Source organism: Dendropsophus ebraccatus, chromosome 10 (genome assembly GCF_027789765.1).
Source record: "Dendropsophus ebraccatus isolate aDenEbr1 chromosome 10, aDenEbr1.pat, whole genome shotgun sequence".
Classification (NCBI taxonomy): domain Eukaryota; kingdom Metazoa; phylum Chordata; class Amphibia; order Anura; family Hylidae; genus Dendropsophus; species Dendropsophus ebraccatus.
This window is the reverse complement of record NC_091463.1, coordinates 71349459-71369202: the sequence shown is the minus strand read 5'-3', so window position 1 is coordinate 71369202 and position 19744 is coordinate 71349459. Positions and strand designations below refer to the sequence as shown.

At 43.3% G+C, this 19744-nt stretch overlaps 1 protein-coding gene across 2 annotated transcripts in view; it reads left to right on the top strand.

The window, feature by feature from the left end:
• The window catches only part of DOCK11 (dedicator of cytokinesis 11), a 199678-nt gene extending 183233 nt beyond the window's left edge, over positions 1–16445 (top strand). For both annotated transcript variants that reach the window (XM_069943237.1, XM_069943236.1), the window contains 5 exons: positions 947–1157; positions 4536–4726; positions 9118–9218; positions 10189–10327; positions 14479–16445. In XM_069943237.1, the coding sequence (XP_069799338.1) occupies positions 947–1157; positions 4536–4726; positions 9118–9218; positions 10189–10327; positions 14479–14565 (729 nt within the window). In that variant the 3' untranslated portion in view covers positions 14566–16445. The remainder of the gene's footprint in view (positions 1–946; positions 1158–4535; positions 4727–9117; positions 9219–10188; positions 10328–14478) is intronic.
• Positions 16446–19744: the final 3299 nt, after the last annotated feature.

The window sequence follows — 19744 nt, the reverse complement described above, 5'->3', positions numbered from 1 at the left end:
TGCTGGCGAATTTACAAGGGATTCTGCTTAGGGACAGGATCTACAAGTAAAGATGGAATCTACAACATGTAAACAAACCCAAACGTTGTAATAGGAAAGTAATTAACAAATCATTATGAACCTATTTAAATTAAAAAATAACAAGATGGTGTTTAGGAGGGAGCATTCATTTTATACCAGGGGAACAGACCAGAAGAGGAAATGTGAAAACAAGTTATGAACTAATCACAGCAACAACTTCTGTGGCTGGAGACTCACATTTGGAGTAATATATTTTCAGATACCTTATTTAAAGGGTACCTGTAAGATCATTGCCTCTCCGTGCTCCAGCGACGTCTTCTTTTGGCACATGGAGTGATGCCCTGCACTCTCAGAGGCCTTCCCTGGCAGCCACATGCAGCAGGAGCATGACCCGCGACTCAGCTACATCATTGCCTACCGAGTGACGTCCTGGATAACCATCGATATCCAGTGTTACCAGGGACGTGGGAAGTTTCACGTCAATGGCCTGGGGGTTTTAGCCGACCTCAGCTGTTCCGCATACAGAGATGTTTGACTGGCAGGTTTTTCTGCCAGTCGGGTCTCATCAACAGGTGTTCTGGCAGAGGCCAAGGAGTCTAGTCCAATCATGTCCTGGACTGGATCCCTGACCACCTATTAAGAGTATTATTGCCCTGTTCTCTACCCTGGCTATTAGCCTTTTCTTAAGCGTTTCCCTATACCTGGTTCTAATCTCAGCTTTGGTTTCTTTTTCTTCTCTTTTGGATTGCGCTTTTGTTCCACATTGCCAATTTGGCTTGACCCCGACCCCTCATTTTTCTCCTCCGCTCATGAGTGCACTTATATAGCAATATGATTTTTAGACATAACATACTTGCAAGTCTTCCACTATAAACCTTCCAGATAATCAAAGTATTTGTCACCAACGCCATCCTTATTATTATAGGTCAATGTGAAAGATCTTGACGTCAAGTTTGCCCACATTCAGATAACGTACGTCAAGCCCTATTTAGAAGAGCAAGAACTTTCTGATAGGAAGACGGATTTTGAGAGGAATCACAATATCAATCGTTTTGTCTTCGAGACTCCATACACTCTGTCAGGAAAAAAGCATGGAAGCGTCGAGGAACAGTGTAAGAAGAGAACCATATTAACAAGTAAGTCATCTCAATAACCTAAACTAGAAAACTGTATAATGGCTACGATTAAGAGACTTCCAGCATACCTAAGTATGCCCCTCCCGTTGTAGATCTCTGAATCTCCATGCACTGTAATGTGCATTCAGGACAATCCCTTTCAGTAATCTCCCTAACTGGTAATGTTTAAAAAACCAGCAGCGTCTTGCTCTTCATACAATGCAATCTGAGCAATTGTTTTAATAAAGAATGTTGATGGTGTTTTGCTCTTTTCTACTTGAGATCAGGTTGTTTACACTGAGGTTTCGGCTACTTTATTATGAGGGAATTATAAACTCTGTTGACACCTAGAAGACTTTTCATTTCATAATTTTAAATATTTGTGTCACCCTAAATAGTAAAAATATTTGTAAATGAGGTAACCGAGGTAAGCTGCAGATCACGCATGTGGCTAATACACATAGCAAGTCTTTTTGCAACTGTTAATACAAGCAAATGCATGGCAGCCATCAGTCTCGGCAGAGACAGAAGTGGGGAGTGTTCTGCTCAGGAATATACTATACCTAAGTCCGTTGTATTGTTTTATGGCTATAAGCCAAATGGCACAATGGCCCAGATTACCAAAAACTGCATCCTAAGATTGCTAAAATGGTTCTCTAGATTGACCTGGTGAGGAGCTGATGTTGTGACCAGCACCTTCTTAGAATATTAGAAATGCTATTGCCTAGAGAACTTTTAAGGTAGACCTAAGGAGGGGTGATGCTGCAGAAGCCAGTACCCAAATGGACCTAGAGCTTTGCTGTGTCCAATAAGTGGAGTTTTCCTGTAGATCTTCCCATATTGGACTGTTCCCATATTCCGTGAAGTGTGTTTTTGTTCTTTATTTTTGCCACTGGGGTGAGTTTTTGTCCATATATACTTTTGCAATAAACATTTGTAATGCTTCCCTATCACTCCCTCTGTTGATTATGCAGCATTCTAACTAATCAGAGTGTACAAAACAATTCACTGGAAAGGTCAGATATACAGTATATAAACGGCCAGTATGTGGCTAATAATATATCATGCACCATAATGTGCAGAGAAATACATAGGGTCACATACTGTATTGTTTAACATTAAAGATGAGCGAACCTGGAGCATGCTCGAGTCCATCCGAACCCGAACTTTCGGCATTTGAATAGTGGTGGCTGCTGAACTTGGATAAAGCCCTAAGGCTATGTGGAAAACATGGATATAGTCATTGGCTGTATCCATGTTTTCCAGACAACCTTAGAGCTTTATCCAAGTTCAGCAGCCCCAGCTATTCAAATGCTGATCGTTCGGGTTCGGATGGACTCGAACCCGAACCCGGTTTGCTCATCTCTATTTAACATAATTGCAATAGTTTAGGAAGCGACCAGCCTGTGATCATGCTGATAGTCTATGATGGTGTTTCTGTATATTGATGAATGAGGAAGCATTGTACATTACCTACCAATGTACTATATAACCTCATTATTAGTAGTAATAGTTTTGACAGATACAACAAATTCCTTTACTTTGAAGAAGTTTCTCAGAATTAGAATAAAGAGGCCGCTGTAATTGCGGAAACATTTACATTCCTATCCATGAACTGTGTCTGGTATTTTAGCTCATTGATGTGAATGAGGGTGGGCTGTATTACCATATATATAGCCAATGCACAAGAATGGCTCTGTTTTATTGGGGAAAAAGAAAATCCTTTAAATGCACCTATTGGAAATGAATCCACCTTGTCTATAAAGTGGGCCATCACTTTGCGTGTGATGTGAGTGTGAGCGCTTTGTTCTCTACCTTACTGTTTAAAACCAAGGTATTAAAATATATACTGGCATTAAGCAAATCTGTCACCTGCAAAATAGTAAGGAACCATGGGAGCTGCACTGTACATCTCAATAAATACATTACCATCATACCTCTGACTATTATCTTTATTTACATAAAATTGCTTTTATATCATTGGTTTAAGTGTCAATGAGGCAGGTTCTTCTGTACCTTAAGGCCGCAGTGCTCTTTGGTCTGAAATGCCGCCCCCTTCCTATGTGGATATCCAGGGCTCAGCTTACACTGCTGAGCGTTGCTAACATCCTGTGCAGGGGCCATGAAAACCAACTGCAAGAAGAGCCACTAAAGATGCGGCCTGCCCGTTCTCACACTCACCACACCTGCACCAAGAGAGAATATGCAATTGGTATTGATGGCACCTGAACTGTACCAAGCAGGGCTTAGCAGTGTATTCCGAGCCCTGCATATCTATCACACAAGAAGGGGACTGGCATTTAGACCAAAGAGGCCTAGTAGCCCTGGCTCTTACACAATAGAACCAGCGGTATAAAATCAATTTTTATGGAAATGAAGACATACAAACAACGTTCAGAGGTATGACTGCAATAGATTACAGTGCTAGAAGAGATGGATTCACTTTAAGTCATTCCTGTGACTGTTTGCACAACACTGATATCAGTGAATAAGATCTACAGTATTTAACTATGTTATAAATATGATCTATGAGCAGCCTTTGCAGATGTTTTTTTTCAAGTTTGAAATTCACAACATAAAAGGCTGTATGTGTCATGAATATGTGCCAGACTAAATAGGGAAGTGGTCCGAGGGTAATAGAAAGTGCAAGAAGGGGGGGAAAAAATCACCTTTTATCTAGTTACATAAGCCTATCATCATAGTGGGGGCTAAGTATAATCACTTCCTTGGGGCTTTATCTCAATAAAATATTTGGTGGTAAGAAAGTTGTTCCTAAATTAGAGGTATCTAGCCTCTAAAGCTGATGGTATATGATCTGGTTAGGTCATTAATATTAGATGGGGGAATACCTGACCCCAAGTATCCCCACTGATCAGCTGTTTGAAGTAGCCAGGGAACTTCTGTGTGGCAGCCTCAGCAAAAAAAAAATCCTTCAAACCAATTGGTGCCAAAAAGTGCCAGAGATTTGTAATTTACTTCTATTAAAAAATCTCAAGGCTTCCCATACTTATTTGCTACTGCTCTGGACAGTTCCTGACATTGACAGAGGTGGCAGCAGAGAGCACTGTGTCAGACTGAAAAGAATACACCACTTCCTGCAGGACATACAGCACCGGATAAGTACTGAAAGACTAAAGATTTCTTAAATAAGTAAATTAAAAATCTCTGGCACTTTCTGACACCAGTTCATTTGAAAGAAAACATTTTTTCGTTGAAGTACCCCTTTAATAGAGGCAGTAAAAGGTGCTGGAACAAAGTCCTGATCTGCTATAGATGCCTTATCCTGAGGGTAGACCATGAATTTTGTAAGACTGACTAACTCCTTTAACTTATATCTGTGACATGAACTATTACCTGCTATGAATGAATAGCTTTTTTTAATAAATTTGCCATTTTCAGCATCAAACTTTTTTCCATACGTCAAGAAAAGAATACCTGTAATCTATGAACACCAGGTGGATCTTAAGCCCATTGATGTTGCTATCGATGAGATTAAAGATAAAACTGCAGATCTGCAAAAGATCTGTTCATCTCCAGATGTCGACATGATCCAGTTGCAGCTAAAGCTACAAGGCTGTGTGTCTGTGCAGGTACAACGTGTATCTAAGCTGTTCTTGCCTTTCATTTACTTACCTGTTTCTTAACTAGTCACCAAAGAAGTAGTAGCTATAGGAAGTGACTCTGTCCTTGGTGCTGAATCGTGTCATGGGGGATGTGCTTACCAATTGATGGCAATGCTAAAGAATAGGGTGAAATGAGAAATAGATTAAAAATAATATATATATATATATATATATATATATATATATATATATATATATATATTTCTACAAGTTTAATAAATGTAATAAAAATCTCAGCCTATTATAGTCAGACTAGCATATTATGAACAGTATACTGTAATACATATAACGGAAGGTGTCATTGGTCGTATCACTACATTCTTAGTGTAAAGGTTTTCTGCTAAACTCCTCTAAAACTTTTGAATATACTTCTACATAGACATAGGAAGTCATACGAAATATACCCCTGATATGTATGTATATTTATTAAGTAGGGATGCCAAAGCATTATATAGGCAAAATCAGAGTAGAAGAGTAGTAGTCCTTCCATGGTTATTGTACATGTTCTGGACTCTCTCTATTCCTATGTACCAATAGACTAACAGGTCCTCTAGAATGAAGCTTTCATTTTCCGGTTATGTTCCCACACAGTATTTTTGCTCAGTATTTTGCAATTAAAACCAGGAGGGGATTGTAAACACAGAAAGGCTATGTTCACAAACTGTTGAGTGGATGGCCACCATTTAATGGTGAATAATGGCCATTTTAAAATAACTGCAATTATTTACCATTAAATGACAACCGTCTACTCAATTTCAATGTTACGGCCGCGGCGGCGTCCCGCGTTCCGGGCCGCCGCCGCGACCGCTACCTGCCCTATGCAGCAGCCGGTGTCCATAGTCGGGGACCCGGCGCTGCTGTCACCTCGGCCCCGGGGGGCGCCTCACCTCTCCACGCTCCTGTCTCCCGCTGTGCCGGCCGGCGCGCGCGTCCCCGCCTCCTAGGGCGCGCGCGCGCCGGCTGTCTCAGATTTAAAGGGGCAGTGCGCTCCTAATTGGTAGTTGCACCCAATCACTCCCCTATAAATCCCAGCATGCCCTGTCCTTAGTGTTGGAGCCTCTACATGCTTCCCATAGCGTTTGGCCCAGCCCCCTGTTGTTCCTGTGTCCTGTCCGTTACCTGGTCCCAAGTCCCTGTTCCTGAGTCCTGTCCGTTACCTGGTCCCAAGTCCCTGTTCCTGGTTCCTGTTCCCCTGTCACTCCACCTGTTCCCGTGTCCAGCCTGTCACGTGCTCTCTCATCTGCAGACTATTGCCTGTGCCATCTCCTGCCACGCCTCGCCTGCCGACACCAGCAACCAAGCCAGGGGTAGCGACCTGGGGGTCGCCTGCCGCAGCAAGTCCATCCCGCCTTGCGGCGGGCTCTGGTGAAAACCAGCGGCCCCTTAGTCTCCGCTCCCTGGTGAGGTTAGTGCCATCGCTGGTGACGGTCCAGTGGATCCACTACTCCGGGCGTTACAGTAGGCTCCAACCATGGATCCCGGCGAGGTGCCCGATCTCCGTGACGTCGCCAGAGTGGTCACTCAGCAGGCGCAACAAATCCAGAAACAGTCGCAGCAGATCCAGCAACTCACTGCCGCCTTGCAGCAGCAGACTACTGCCCAGCGCACACCACCTCCTGACGCTTCTTCTTCACTCCGACTGGCCCTCCCAAGCAAGTACTCTGGGGACTCTAAGTTGTGCAGAGGATTCTTGACTCAGTGCACCATGCACATTGAACTTTTGAGTAGTCAGTTTTCCACCGAGCGCTCTAAAGTGGCTTTCATCATCAGCCTATTAGAGGGTAGAGCCCTGGCCTGGGCCACGCCACTGTGGGACCGTGATGATCCAGTTGCTGCCAATCTCCGGGCCTTCCTATTTGAGTTTCGCTCCGTCTTTGAGGAACCTGCCCGTGCTTCTTCAGCCGAGACTGCTCTCCTCAATCTCTCTCAAGGCAGCTCCTCTGTTGGTGACTACGCCATCCAGTTCCGCACCCTGGCAGCCGAATTGGACTGGAACGAGGCCGCCCTATTGGCCACCTTCAAGAAGGGCCTGTCTAGTCGTGTGAGAGACGTGCTCGCTGCCCGAGACCTGCCTACCTCCCTGAACGAACTCATTCTACTGGCCACCCGAGTTGATACTCGTTTTTCGGAGAGGGAGGAGGAGGTTCGGCATGAACATTTACTAACCCGTTCCCGTCGCCATCCCCAGCTGGCGCCAGTTTTCCAGAATCCTGACCTTTCGATGTCCCAACCCTCTCCTGAGATTCCTATGCAGGTGGAACGGGCTCACCTGACGCCTGATGAAAGAATCCGGCGCCTGGAGCAGAATCTCTGTCTCTATTGCGGTGGTTCCGATCACTTCCGGCTGGGATGTCCCCTACGTCCCCAAACATCCGGAAAATGCTCGCACCTAGGTCCGGTGGGACAGGTGTCCCTAGGTGTGAATGCCACCATTCCAAGTCTGTCTATGCCAGTTTCCATCCGGACTCCCTCAGGACAAAATCATCAGACTACTGCCTTCCTCGATTCTGGGTCAGCAGGCAGTTTTATTGCGGCAACATTGGTCCAAAGATGGCGGCTACCCGTGACCCGACTAGCCAGGCCCCTGACTATCTCCTCGGTCACAGGCGAAATTCTTACCGACCGTGTGTACTACCAGACCGCATCTTTAGTCCTCCAGGTGGGTCCTTCACATCAAGAAGAGATATCCTTCTACGTCCTGCCCCATTCTTCCCCCGCGGTCCTCCTGGGACTCCCGTGGCTACAAAAACATGCCCCTCAGGTGGACTGGAGAACCGGGGAGATTCTCAGTTGGGGTCAGGACTGTTCCCACCAGTGTCTCAAGTCACCTCAGACCAAGTGTATTATGTCATTTCCTGTCCCGGCCAAGCCTCTATCCGGCCTACCGGCAGAAGACCAAGACTCGGCGGATGCCTTCTCTGCCGAGGTGTACCCTCTCCCCGTACCCAAGACTAAGGTCGTGTCCTCTCACCACCGGAAGAACTTACAGAAGGCCCCTTGCCACGTTATACCGCCTGATCGCCTAGTACCAGTCGTCACCTCCACTCTTCAGAGAGTACCCCCCGGAAAGACTCATGTTCACCCTGCGCTTCGAAGAGGTATTTTGAACTGGGGACATTCCTCGTTGGAGGCCGGGCACCCGGGAGTCCGTAAGACCGGCCAACGGATCTCTCGCCACTACTGGTGGCCCAGCCTATCCCAAGATGTCAAAGACTTTGTGGCTTCCTGTGCCATTTGCAGGCAAGAAAGAGGGGGAGGCCAAAGGGGGGGGGTACTGTTACGGCCGCGGCGGCGTCCCGCGTTCCGGGCCGCCGCCGCGACCGCTACCTGCCCTATGCAGCAGCCGGTGTCCATAGTCGGGGACCCGGCGCTGCTGTCACCTCGGCCCCGGGGGGCGCCTCACCTCTCCACGCTCCTGTCTCCCGCTGTGCCGGCCGGCGCGCGCGTCCCCGCCTCCTAGGGCGCGCGCGCGCCGGCTGTCTCAGATTTAAAGGGGCAGTGCGCTCCTAATTGGTAGTTGCACCCAATCACTCCCCTATAAATCCCAGCATGCCCTGTCCTTAGTGTTGGAGCCTCTACATGCTTCCCATAGCGTTTGGCCCAGCCCCCTGTTGTTCCTGTGTCCTGTCCGTTACCTGGTCCCAAGTCCCTGTTCCTGAGTCCTGTCCGTTACCTGGTCCCAAGTCCCTGTTCCTGGTTCCTGTTCCCCTGTCACTCCACCTGTTCCCGTGTCCAGCCTGTCACGTGCTCTCTCATCTGCAGACTATTGCCTGTGCCATCTCCTGCCACGCCTCGCCTGCCGACACCAGCAACCAAGCCAGGGGTAGCGACCTGGGGGTCGCCTGCCGCAGCAAGTCCATCCCGCCTTGCGGCGGGCTCTGGTGAAAACCAGCGGCCCCTTAGTCTCCGCTCCCTGGTGAGGTTAGTGCCATCGCTGGTGACGGTCCAGTGGATCCACTACTCCGGGCGTTACATTCAACAGTAGTTCTGTGTTTTCAATCCACTCCTGGTTTTGGTTGCAAAATACTGAGCAAAATTACTGTGTGGAAACATAGCCTTATCTGGACAAATAGGAGATTTTGTATATGTGAGAACTAAAATAAGGACAGCCAGACTAGCCCAACTAAAACTGGTAAATAGCCCCCTCATGTGCCCACAACGGGTGCGCTTAGAGTAACACTCTCTACTATTGGCCAGCCTCTGTGTGGTACTCTTCACTTCTCCTTCTGAGGAAAATGCACAATAATAAGAGTGATTATACTTCCTGATTTTTTTTCTTTGTTTTATATATTATAGTATTGTATTACGTTGTTTATTTTTACTACATTATAATATCAGAACATATTCTTTTCTTATAGGTAAACGCAGGTCCATTAGCCTATGCCAGAGCGTTCTTAGATGACAGCCGGTCCAGCAAATATGCCAGCAAAAAGATTAAGGAGCTGAAAGATATTTTTAAGTATGTTTTAAGTATTGTTGTACAGTATTTATCAGTCTTGGCCTGTACTTCTAGCCAATTTAGTCTATGTATATTGAAAATCTAATGATGTTATATAGCGCTTCCCAAAGTCATATTTAACTTGTTTACAGCCCTAGAAATCAGAAGTGTGCTTTGAAATGCGGTTCAAGGCAAAACAGATGGACAGGCTATCAATCAGTGATCGGTGGGGTTCCAACACCCAGCACCCTCAATATACAGTGAACAAAGCAGTTTGCTCCATTCATTGTATAGTAGTGACAATATGTAATATAACTGCAGCTTAGCTCCAATTCAAGTAAATGGGACCTGAGCTGCAGTAACCAGAGCTGATCACTACACAGTGTACAGAGTCATCTGCTTTCTGCCCCCTTCACTGTGTAGTGCGGGTGTTGATCGGTGGGATGCTGGGTGTCAGCCCCTTGCCGATCGATGATTCGGTGGATAGGCCATCAGTCTGTTTGACCTGAAAAAACCCTTTAAGGGCCTATGACGCACGTAATTCCGTATCTAATCAGTTGTTTACAGCATTTAGACATGTATCCAGAGGCTAATTCCTCTCCCTATCACCTACACAAATATTTCTGTCCAGTGACCATGGTTCTGCTAAACATGTTGGTTAAGAGAGGTCTGCGCTCTATTCGCTGTAGCTCCCTACAGATAACTAGTTTACACGGAAGACACATTTTTAATGTTAACACAAGCAGCTAATATTATCCACCCATCACAGTATAAATATTTACTTCCCGGAGCCGGTTATGGGTTACCTGACTTCACCCCCTCTGCACGTACAGTATAAGTTGTTCAGCAGAACATTACTATGTTTTATTACTGTGCTCACTTCATCACTCTGGACTATGTCAACACAGTCAGGATGAGAATAAATGTCATGGTTGTCTGTAACAAATCAAAAGCATCGACCATGTCTTTTTTTTGGTTTTTGTCTATGTAGACAGTTTATACAAGCATGTGCCACTGCCCTTGACCTGAATGAGAGACTCATCAAAGAGGACCAGGTGGAATACCACGAGGGACTGAAAACTAATTTCAGGGAAATGGTGAAAGACCTATCGGATATTATTCATGAGCAGGTACATATCCTACAACCCCCATTGGCACACAGCTACATCCCCTGGCCTTCTGGGCTTTTCCTGTATCAAGAAGGTTTATTCAAATAAAGTTTAAAGGAAAGCTCCATATCCTCAACCATTTTCTTTTAATTAATCCATAACCTCCCAAATTCCGGCCAGCCAAGGAGGGACAATTAGGATTCATTGTATGAAATTTTTACATATGCCTGAATATTTACATTGAATATTTAATCTTAATATAACCATTTATTAAAATCCAAAATTAATAATTATTCAAGTTGGGGTCTGTTCTCCTGCTGCTTAGTTACATGTTTCCTCCTAATTACCTCTGTAGCTTAATAGTCATATAATCCAGCAGTTAATACAAAAAACAAAATGTTTCCATTGCAATTGTGTGTGACAGAAAACAGGTCATTACATAACATTGTATCCAAAGCAAAGAGCCCAGCATATCTGGTTTATTTCCAGTTATACGCTCCTGCCCAGTGATTTAGATAGAGAGCTAATAAAATAAGTAGACAGCCTGGTGACATTATGATAACACTTGGAATGTGGCATCATTACCACTAGGGTCCAGATCCCATCAATTAGGTGGTAGGGGAAAGATAATCGTATAGGTAGAGCTGTACAGCTAGAGGTATAACCAGTAGGAAGAGGGAGATTGTGATCCCGCTGTATAGAGCTCTAGTGATATCACATCTGGAATACTGTGTTCAGTTCTGGAGACCTCACCTACACAAAGGATATAGATGAAATAGAACAGGTCCAAAGACGGGCTACAGAAATTGTGGAGCGTGTCAGGTATAAAACATCAGGAAAGACTTATGAATTTGAATCTGTATAGTCTGAAGGAAAGAAGGGAAAGGGGGGACATGATCAAAACCTATAAATATGTTAAAGGACTAAAAAAGGTTTAGGAAGGTAGTGTTTTTAGAAAAAAATCCTTAACTGGAGAACAAGGGGACACAGTCAAATTTTACCTTACTGAAAGAGTAGTAGATGTGGTAGGTAAATATACAATAAACGAATTTAAAGCGACTCTGTACCCACAATCTACCCTCCCCAAACCACTTGTACCTTTGGATAGCTGCTTTTAATCCAAGTTCTGTGCTGGGGTCTATTTGGCAGGTGATGCAGTTATTGTCCTAAAAAACAACTTTTAAACTTGTGTCAAATTGGTGTGTCCTAGAGTGTCTGTGCATTAGGCTTGCACTGCCCCTCCATCCCTCCTCCCCGCCCTCTTCATCATTAGGAATGTTCCAGGCAGGATTTCTACTATACATCACATGTCTGCACACTGCACATGAGTTGGATCGTTAAGGCACCTGTGCAGTGTTCAGACAAGTGAGGAATAGGGAAAATTCTGCCAGGGCCGTTCCTAATGGTGAACAGGGTGGGGAGGAAGGACGGAGAGGCATTGCAAGGTTAGGGCATAGACACTCTAGGCCACACCAATTTGACACAAGGCTGCAAGTTTAAAAGGACAATAACTGCATCACCTGCCGAACGGACCCCAGGACAGATCTTGAAATAAAAGCAGCTATCCGACAGTACAAGCAGTTTGGGGAGGCAGATTGTGGGTACAGAGTAGCGTTAAACCTGCATGGCTTAAACATATATCTTGAAATAGATGTACTCCAAGAGTGCTGTCATATTAACTCTTTGTTCCAAATTACAACTTAAGGGTGCCTTCACAAGTGCCAGATCGGCAGGGGATTTCACGCTGCCATTCATTCCTATAAGAGTAGATGCTCACAGCAGGATTGACATTCCGCTGTGAGTATGTTCTTTAACACCCCCCCGCCGCCGTCGAGAGCATACATTACCTGCTCAGTGCCGCGGCTGCATGTGAGGCTCCAGGCTTCCGATTGGCTGAGTGGGACCGGAGCCGGGAGCCTCACATGCAGCCGCGGCACCAAGTAGGTAATGTATGCTCTCGCCAGCGGGGGGTTAACTTGCATACTCACAGCGGGATGTCAATCCTGCTGCGAGTATGTGCTCTTATAGGGATAAATGGCACTGGATCCGCAGCGGATTTTGCTGCTAATTCGCTGTGTGAAATCCGCTGTGGATCCGGTACGTGTGAAGACACCCTAAAAGTATTATCTTGTGCCCTTTACTATTCCCATATTAAGTTGTGCCAGTTAATGGATGCTAATTGTGGGTTGGATATAAAAAGAAATATAGGACTTTTCTTCTGCTTATCATCCGCTCCTCATGCCCAATATGAACCTGGTTATTTGTATGTTTAGTGTACCTTGTCCATCCTGTTGTAATCTATGCAAATGAAGAAGTATTATAACGTCTATAAACATTGCTGTCTTTGTGCTGAGCATTATCTGTACAGTAATGATTTCCCCTCCTCAGATTAGGGAAGGGAAGACAATTATGATTATAAGTGAGTAATGATAACTGGTCAGTGTAAGTATACAAAATATATAGTTTAATAAAACCATCATATGTGGTTAATCTTAATAAGTTTGCCTTTGTGAATACTATTGTTCACTATTGGCATGTGTACAGGGGCACTAAGCTGGCATATTTATTGCAGATTTACGATGATAACCAGAGAAAACAAAGCCCCGCCCCAGATGATCAATGGTTTTCCTAATGTTTTAATGGTTTAATAAATATTCCATGCAATAGAAAGATCGGCTATTAAATTGGTGAAAGGTCTTAATGTCTATGAACACCATACTAAATATGGTGTAAAAAAATTTTTTATATATTTTTTTTAAGTTTTGCTTACATTACATTGTATAAGACATAGGACCTGTTTTTATACAATGTGTGCTCTATACACTTTAATTGAACCTTATGAAAAAAAACTTCACTCGTTGCTTCCCTTTTTATATACTATGTTAACCATAGCAAACAAATTTTCTTTTTTGTCCCAATATATGAAAAATACATTACATGCAATATAAGAATACAACTTTACATTTAATCGTAATCAACAATTTTCTATACTCTTATTTGTATCTATAGCTCCTACACAGGTCTATGTGTTTCCATGGTAACAGACTACAAACCCTGTATAATCTGTTCCTGTAGTCATACCCTCTTTCATTTGTTTTTCCTTCTGTGCATTTAATAGGTTAGCAAAAAATAGAAGAAGAATGAAAGGCTGTATGCCTGCAGGATCTGAATGTACATGGTTTGGTGACATTGGCCGAGATCAAAGGGTGTAAAATACACACCAATCACAACTCATCTTTTATTTTACCAGAGCTGAAAACTGAGCTGTGATTGGTTGCTGAGGACAGTTTACACCACTGTATATTTTACACCCTTTAAAGGCAATGGGGAGATTTATAAAAGTAATGTGCGCAAAATTTGTAGATCCTGTATCATTTGATGCTGATGAGCCCTGCCAGAGAAATATTAGCTGGTCTTCATAACCTGTGTGCAATAATAAGAAATAGTAATATATCGATATTTTTTTCTCTTTAAATGCTGCCTCTGGAAAGCTCTGAAGGTAAATTTAGTGTGTGGGTTAAGGCCCAATTATACAGATCCATTATCAGCCTTACTTGGCCGAATACCAGTCGTTCAGGACAATAATTGTTTGGTGTAATAGCACATGTTGAAAGGCAACAATCATGTATGATGTCAGCTAAACATGGTCTTTCAACATGCTAAAGATCACGATTATGTCAGGGACAGTCTGCTGCTGGTCGCTCTGCGCGCTGACCTCAGTGGGCAGCCCAAATGATCTAAGGATCGTTTGGGCAGCCCCTCCTGCTGCTCCCTGTCTGTGAATATAATAGCACAGGCAGCAAATGGGGAACAAGGGGGACGCGAGCGCTGACCTGACACGTGGGCACTTGCTTTCTCCAGAAAATCATGCCATGTAATACGGCCTTTAGCTACAGTATCTACATCTTGGACGTAGTGACGAAGTAATAGCATATTGTCAGAATATCTTTATATTATATATTATATAGAGCTGTGCCCCCTTCCCCATCTCTTCCTTTACTTTGGCATATTCAGTTGTGCAGGAACTGCAGTATGACCCCATTCACCTGAATAAAGCAGTGCTGCAGTACCCCTGGGCACTGCATCCCGCACTAATTATAAATTAATGGCCTATTCTAGTAAATGTGCCTTTCTTTAATTGTTGTTTTTTTTTTTTTTTTTTTTTCTTGTAGATTTATCAAGAAGACACCTTGCACTCTTCATGGTTGCAGAATTCTTTGCATGTCTTCCATGCCATCAGTGGGACTGCAGCTGACTGAGCTACTTAGCAGCCAGAGATGACCACCAAGCCTCACATTTATCAATCTCAGGAACAATACGGCATGGACTTCTAAACTAATGTGTTTTTTTCTTATTCTGGCGAAAGAAATATTAGTTCTGAGGGTTTTACTGGAGCTGTCACAGAATGTAATAGCTGAGATGACATAATGGCCGTGGCTTTAGATTGTACTCCTTTTTATTGCACAGTACTGTATAGGCCAATTACATACAGATGTAGCAGAGCTGGTTTTGTCAGCACACCTCATGACATGGTGGCCCGTAGCTTTCTAAGACTACAGCTAAACCTTATGGACTGTCCTAATATTAACAGTGCATGCAAGTGTCATATGGCAACTCCAGCTCTGCTACATCTGTTCAAAGAAATAATCATGAGTATTACTTAATTTTTATAGGTATATATAATTAATGTAAACATTTTTACCAGTGGGAACAGTTTTAGAGGTTGGAGCAGTATTCCTAAGAATGAAGCCTATGATTTCTTTTGACATAGTGATGACACTGGTGCCTGGTGCGCTCCTCCAATGACCCAGTAAGAGTCTATATACTTGATGCATTGCTGTCAGTGTGGAGAAATTCACTGTCTGCAGGCACCGTGTGCTATTTGCAAAGTGCTTATCTCTATTGTAAATACTGTATGTGCAACAAGCAAGTGCCTGAATGACGTAGAAGCCATTATTTTCTGTGCCAATGTTCTGTTAACTCTATTCATTTAGTTTTATTTTTTCAAGATTTTTTTTTATGATAGTATTTATTTTACAACAAGCCAGGACCTCACAGCATGATGTACAAACTGCTTGGTTGAGGGGAACTAGAAATCAAAGTGGATATTAGAGATTATGTCATATGATATACGTTACTATGCACAGACATCCTGACTTATACTGCCTGGAAACATGTAAATACTTTTGGTATAAAATGGTTTATTAGATGATGAATATTGCACATTATATGTCCTTCTGACTCCTTTTAAGAGCATTTGTCATTAGACAGATTAACATTTACGGCCCGGTCACGCTACCGAATCTGAGCGGATAAGATTTGGCCGTCCCATAGGCTCCATTCTATGGTTACGCGCATTCTGCCATCAGCCCAAAGAATTTTTCGACGGACGGCGGAATCTGCCTGAATAGAATTGAGCCTATAGGACGGTCAGATCTTTAAGTGGGAGTGCATGGGGGTGGGGGTATGGGACGACCGCATGGAATCCGCCCAAGCTTATCCGTGGGGTTTGCGTAGTGTAAACACGCCCTAAGACCGGTTTCACAAGAATGTAAAGCAGCCCAATTTTGCATCCATGTTGCCACCTCAAGTCCTGGCCCAACCACATTTCTGAGGACCTTAACCGAAAGCTAAACCTTAGGACAGGAGATCTTCAGGGGTCTCTATTAATCATTTTTAGTACAGTAGAGAAAACTATCATCATGAAGTATGGTAAAATCAGTTGAGGAAAGTTTAGGGCACCTTCAGCCCCCTAGCTGTTGCAAACTGCAACATCTATAATGACTGGACAGCCAGAGCTTTAGCTTTGGCTGTCCAGGCATGATGGGACTTGTAGTTTTGCAACAGCTGGAGGGCGGAAGGTTCCCCATCCCTGGCTTGGATTGTCTATGATCATCTTACAACACATCTGTAAAATGATGGATATAATTTAATGTCTGGAACAGAAGAAGGTTACAGTCACCCCCCCCCCCCCTCCACTGTCCTCATCAATATCAGTATTCTGCATTGGTTTTGTAATACGGAACAAAAATTATATTTAAAAAAAATGTACCTTATTTTATTTTGTGTTGTATGTAAAACAATGTTGCTATGGATGCAAAATGGTCAGTATTTTTTTTTAAATAAAATCTGATGAAAACATGTGAGGTCCAGTATATTATTAGAATTGTATTTTACATTCTTTGTGTATAACCAACAGAGCAGGGAATAAATTATCTTTTTCACCAGTCTTCCTTGAGGTTAGATGCAGAGTGTGCAGACTAGCTGCTATGATGTCTCCCATACTCAGTAACCACATAGAGAGGAAATCCTGCTACATCATATATGTACAGCATACCCTCAGAAGAAGCAGCATTATGGAGGACATTATAGAGCAATACTTAGCTATATAAGTTGTGAAATCCAGCACTGGCACAAATATAACGCTAACTACAAGCCGTAGCTAATTCTCTCCCACTCTGTCTCTCTTCAGCAGCTCAATCCCCCCCCCCACCACCACCACCACCACCACTCTCTCTCCATATACTTCTGTCGTTAGTATGGGGCCCGATTAATTATCAAACGAATTATCCAACCTGTCTCTAAGGGATTTTTCAGCCAATCCCAGGTTAAGCTGATTTTAAGTCAAGGGGAATTCTGGTGGAATTTTAGGGTGAATAATGATTGCACAAGATGGTGAGAGGAGAGAAATTGTTTATTGGGGAAGAAAGAACCAGATTTCAAAACGTTTAATACATTCACCTGCACTACTGTTTTTTTCAAAGTTTGTTAAAACTTTGCCTATTTAAGAAATGCATGGCTAAGTGCACTTCTTTTTGGTCAAGGTTTACTGACTAAGGCTATGTTCCCACGACATACTAAAGATCGCAAAAAATGCCTGGTGTAAAGGAAAGGCTGGAATTTATGATCGTGAACATTAAATCCAGCGGTTTTTTTATAACAGCGGTCGTTGATTGCGATCCTAAGTACATTGTGGGAACATAGCCTAAGTGTGAAAACAACAACATATTAGCTAATTGTAGAATCCGAACAAGTGAACCTGAGACTTTGTGCAGTTTCTCCGATAGCAATGAGTAGAGATGAGTGAATCTACAGTAATAAGCGCTGATCTGAGTAACGAAGCAAAGCGCTTTGTCATCTTTGAAATCCCACCCATCAGCTGGCTGCCTTATAACTTACTGCTGCTCCGTGCTGATGCTCCCCAGGTGCTGGGAAAAGCTGGATTCAGTCCTGGGAAACTTTTCCCAGTTTCCCAGGACTCGATCCAGCTTTTCCGACACCTGAGGAAGAGCGGCACGGAGCAGCAGTAAGTTATAAGGCAGCCAGCTGATGGGTGGGATTTCAGAGATAACGTAACACTTTGCTTTGTTATTACTGTAAATTTGCTCATCTCTAGTGATGAATCCTTGGATTATACCATATGATTTTTAGAAAATGCTTTCTAGTACTATTTCACACTTTTAAGTGCTTAAGGAAATACCACAACTGTTTCCTGTGGACATTTTGGGGGACATATATGAACAGTCTGCCAGAGGCGTACGCAAATTCACCCCTTCTCCCTGGCGTACACCTGCCGCATCCCCCGCTCGCCTGATAGGCGGGCAGGGAGAGCTGAGGGGGTTTGGAAGGTGTGGAGGAGGCGCAGCCTCCTCCTGTGCTGCATTTATCATGATTTATGCCTGTTCGCAGGCGTACATCATGATCCAAATCTACACCTGCTGGAGGTGATAAAGGCAAAAACTTTTGTGTTGCTACAAAAAACACTTTTTATGATCATCGCAGGACAAGTTCATATGTGGCTGTAAATTATGTTGCAGTGAAAGGGATTTTGTAAAACACCAAGTATGCTGCTAAAACCACAGAGGAGCAGGGCTAAACCTATAGACTATCTGGCATAGGTAACATCTGGCATTGTTGAGCTAAATTGATGCAATGTTTTTTTTGATGCAGTAAATCCATGCTACAGCGCAGTTATGCCAGTGGGCCTGACAAATGTGATCTCAGTCTAAGGGTACGTGCACACTATGGAATGGCGAAGGAAAACCCGTTTCACATTCCACAGTTTGCACCCGCTTCTTTGGACGGACGACGGAATCTGCAAGTGCATAGAATGGAATCTATGAGACAAGCGGAGAGGCGTGTGCACATTCCGTAGTGTGCATGTATCCTTACCTGTAGATGTTTCATAATTTAAGAAAGGTCCCATCTTCATCATTCTAGTGATGGAATAAGTTGTACAGATGTTTTCTTTCATTGTAACATCAATCAGTTCACTGTTATTCCATTAAAGGTATTTAGACTTTTTGGCTAACCTCAAAACCTCAGTAGAGTGGGTACAGGGAGTTACTGGTGAACTATTCACCTATATATGTACTTTGGGTTAGGGTTTTCCCCTTATGTGTAAATCATAATTTTCCAAGCATCTAATTCTACACTTTTTGCTTTGAAAAGATATAGTCAAAGCAAAACTTAGATGGTCACTAACATTTCAACAAACTTTGCTTAAATCAACAGAACAAGTGAATATTCAAAACAAATGCCTCTTTTTCCACTTATCAGACTTCTTTACTCCCCCATCCCATCTAAATGTATCATTCACACTGAAAAACTGCTTAAAGTCTGTCTTGTGAGGTAAAAGAGCTATTAGCTCAGTAATTGATCAGGTACACGCTGTTCGTAGTCTATGGAGAGGACAAGACATGTTTTTTTTTCAAATTTTTCAACTATGACAGTGGAGAATAAATATGTTAAACGTCCCCATACAACTTCAATAACGGACAGCAAAACGATCATCTGATCCACCCCATACACAGGAACATTTGATCGAGCATTCCTGTGTTCTCTATGGGGACAAGTAATCTGCAGTGAGAGCTATCATGGCAGCTTATCTCTTCCTGAACAAAGGGGTCGGGCAGTGATTTTTCATCACGTCTGACCTCTATCACCACTGACCTTCGGGAGAGCCCCATACACTTCAGATTGACAACCAAGGGTCACTGAAATAACTAACAAACAATACATTATCAACTAATAACAAAAAATCAACCATTGTTTTTGAATTGTGATTCAACAGAACAATGTTAAAAAACATACCAATGAAACAGGCCTGGACAAAAATGATCGATCGCCTAGAAAACACTGAAACTAATTTGAACATAAGGGCATGGGTAACTCCTGCAGTTCTCAACCCAAACAGTGGGGGCAGCAGAGAGCCCTGTGTTGGTTCTGTCTGCAGCACTGCCACTCAACATATAAAAGTAAATAACACACAAAAAAATTTACTTTTTTTAATGAATGAAATTATATTGAAAAGTAATAAGACAAATCCTCTGCATAAAGTAGTACACAGGCTGTGACATGTAGCTGAATTATAGTAACCTCTCTACTGGCTTCCTAGAAAGGAAAGGTCAGACATTATCAGTAATGAGGGAAATCCTG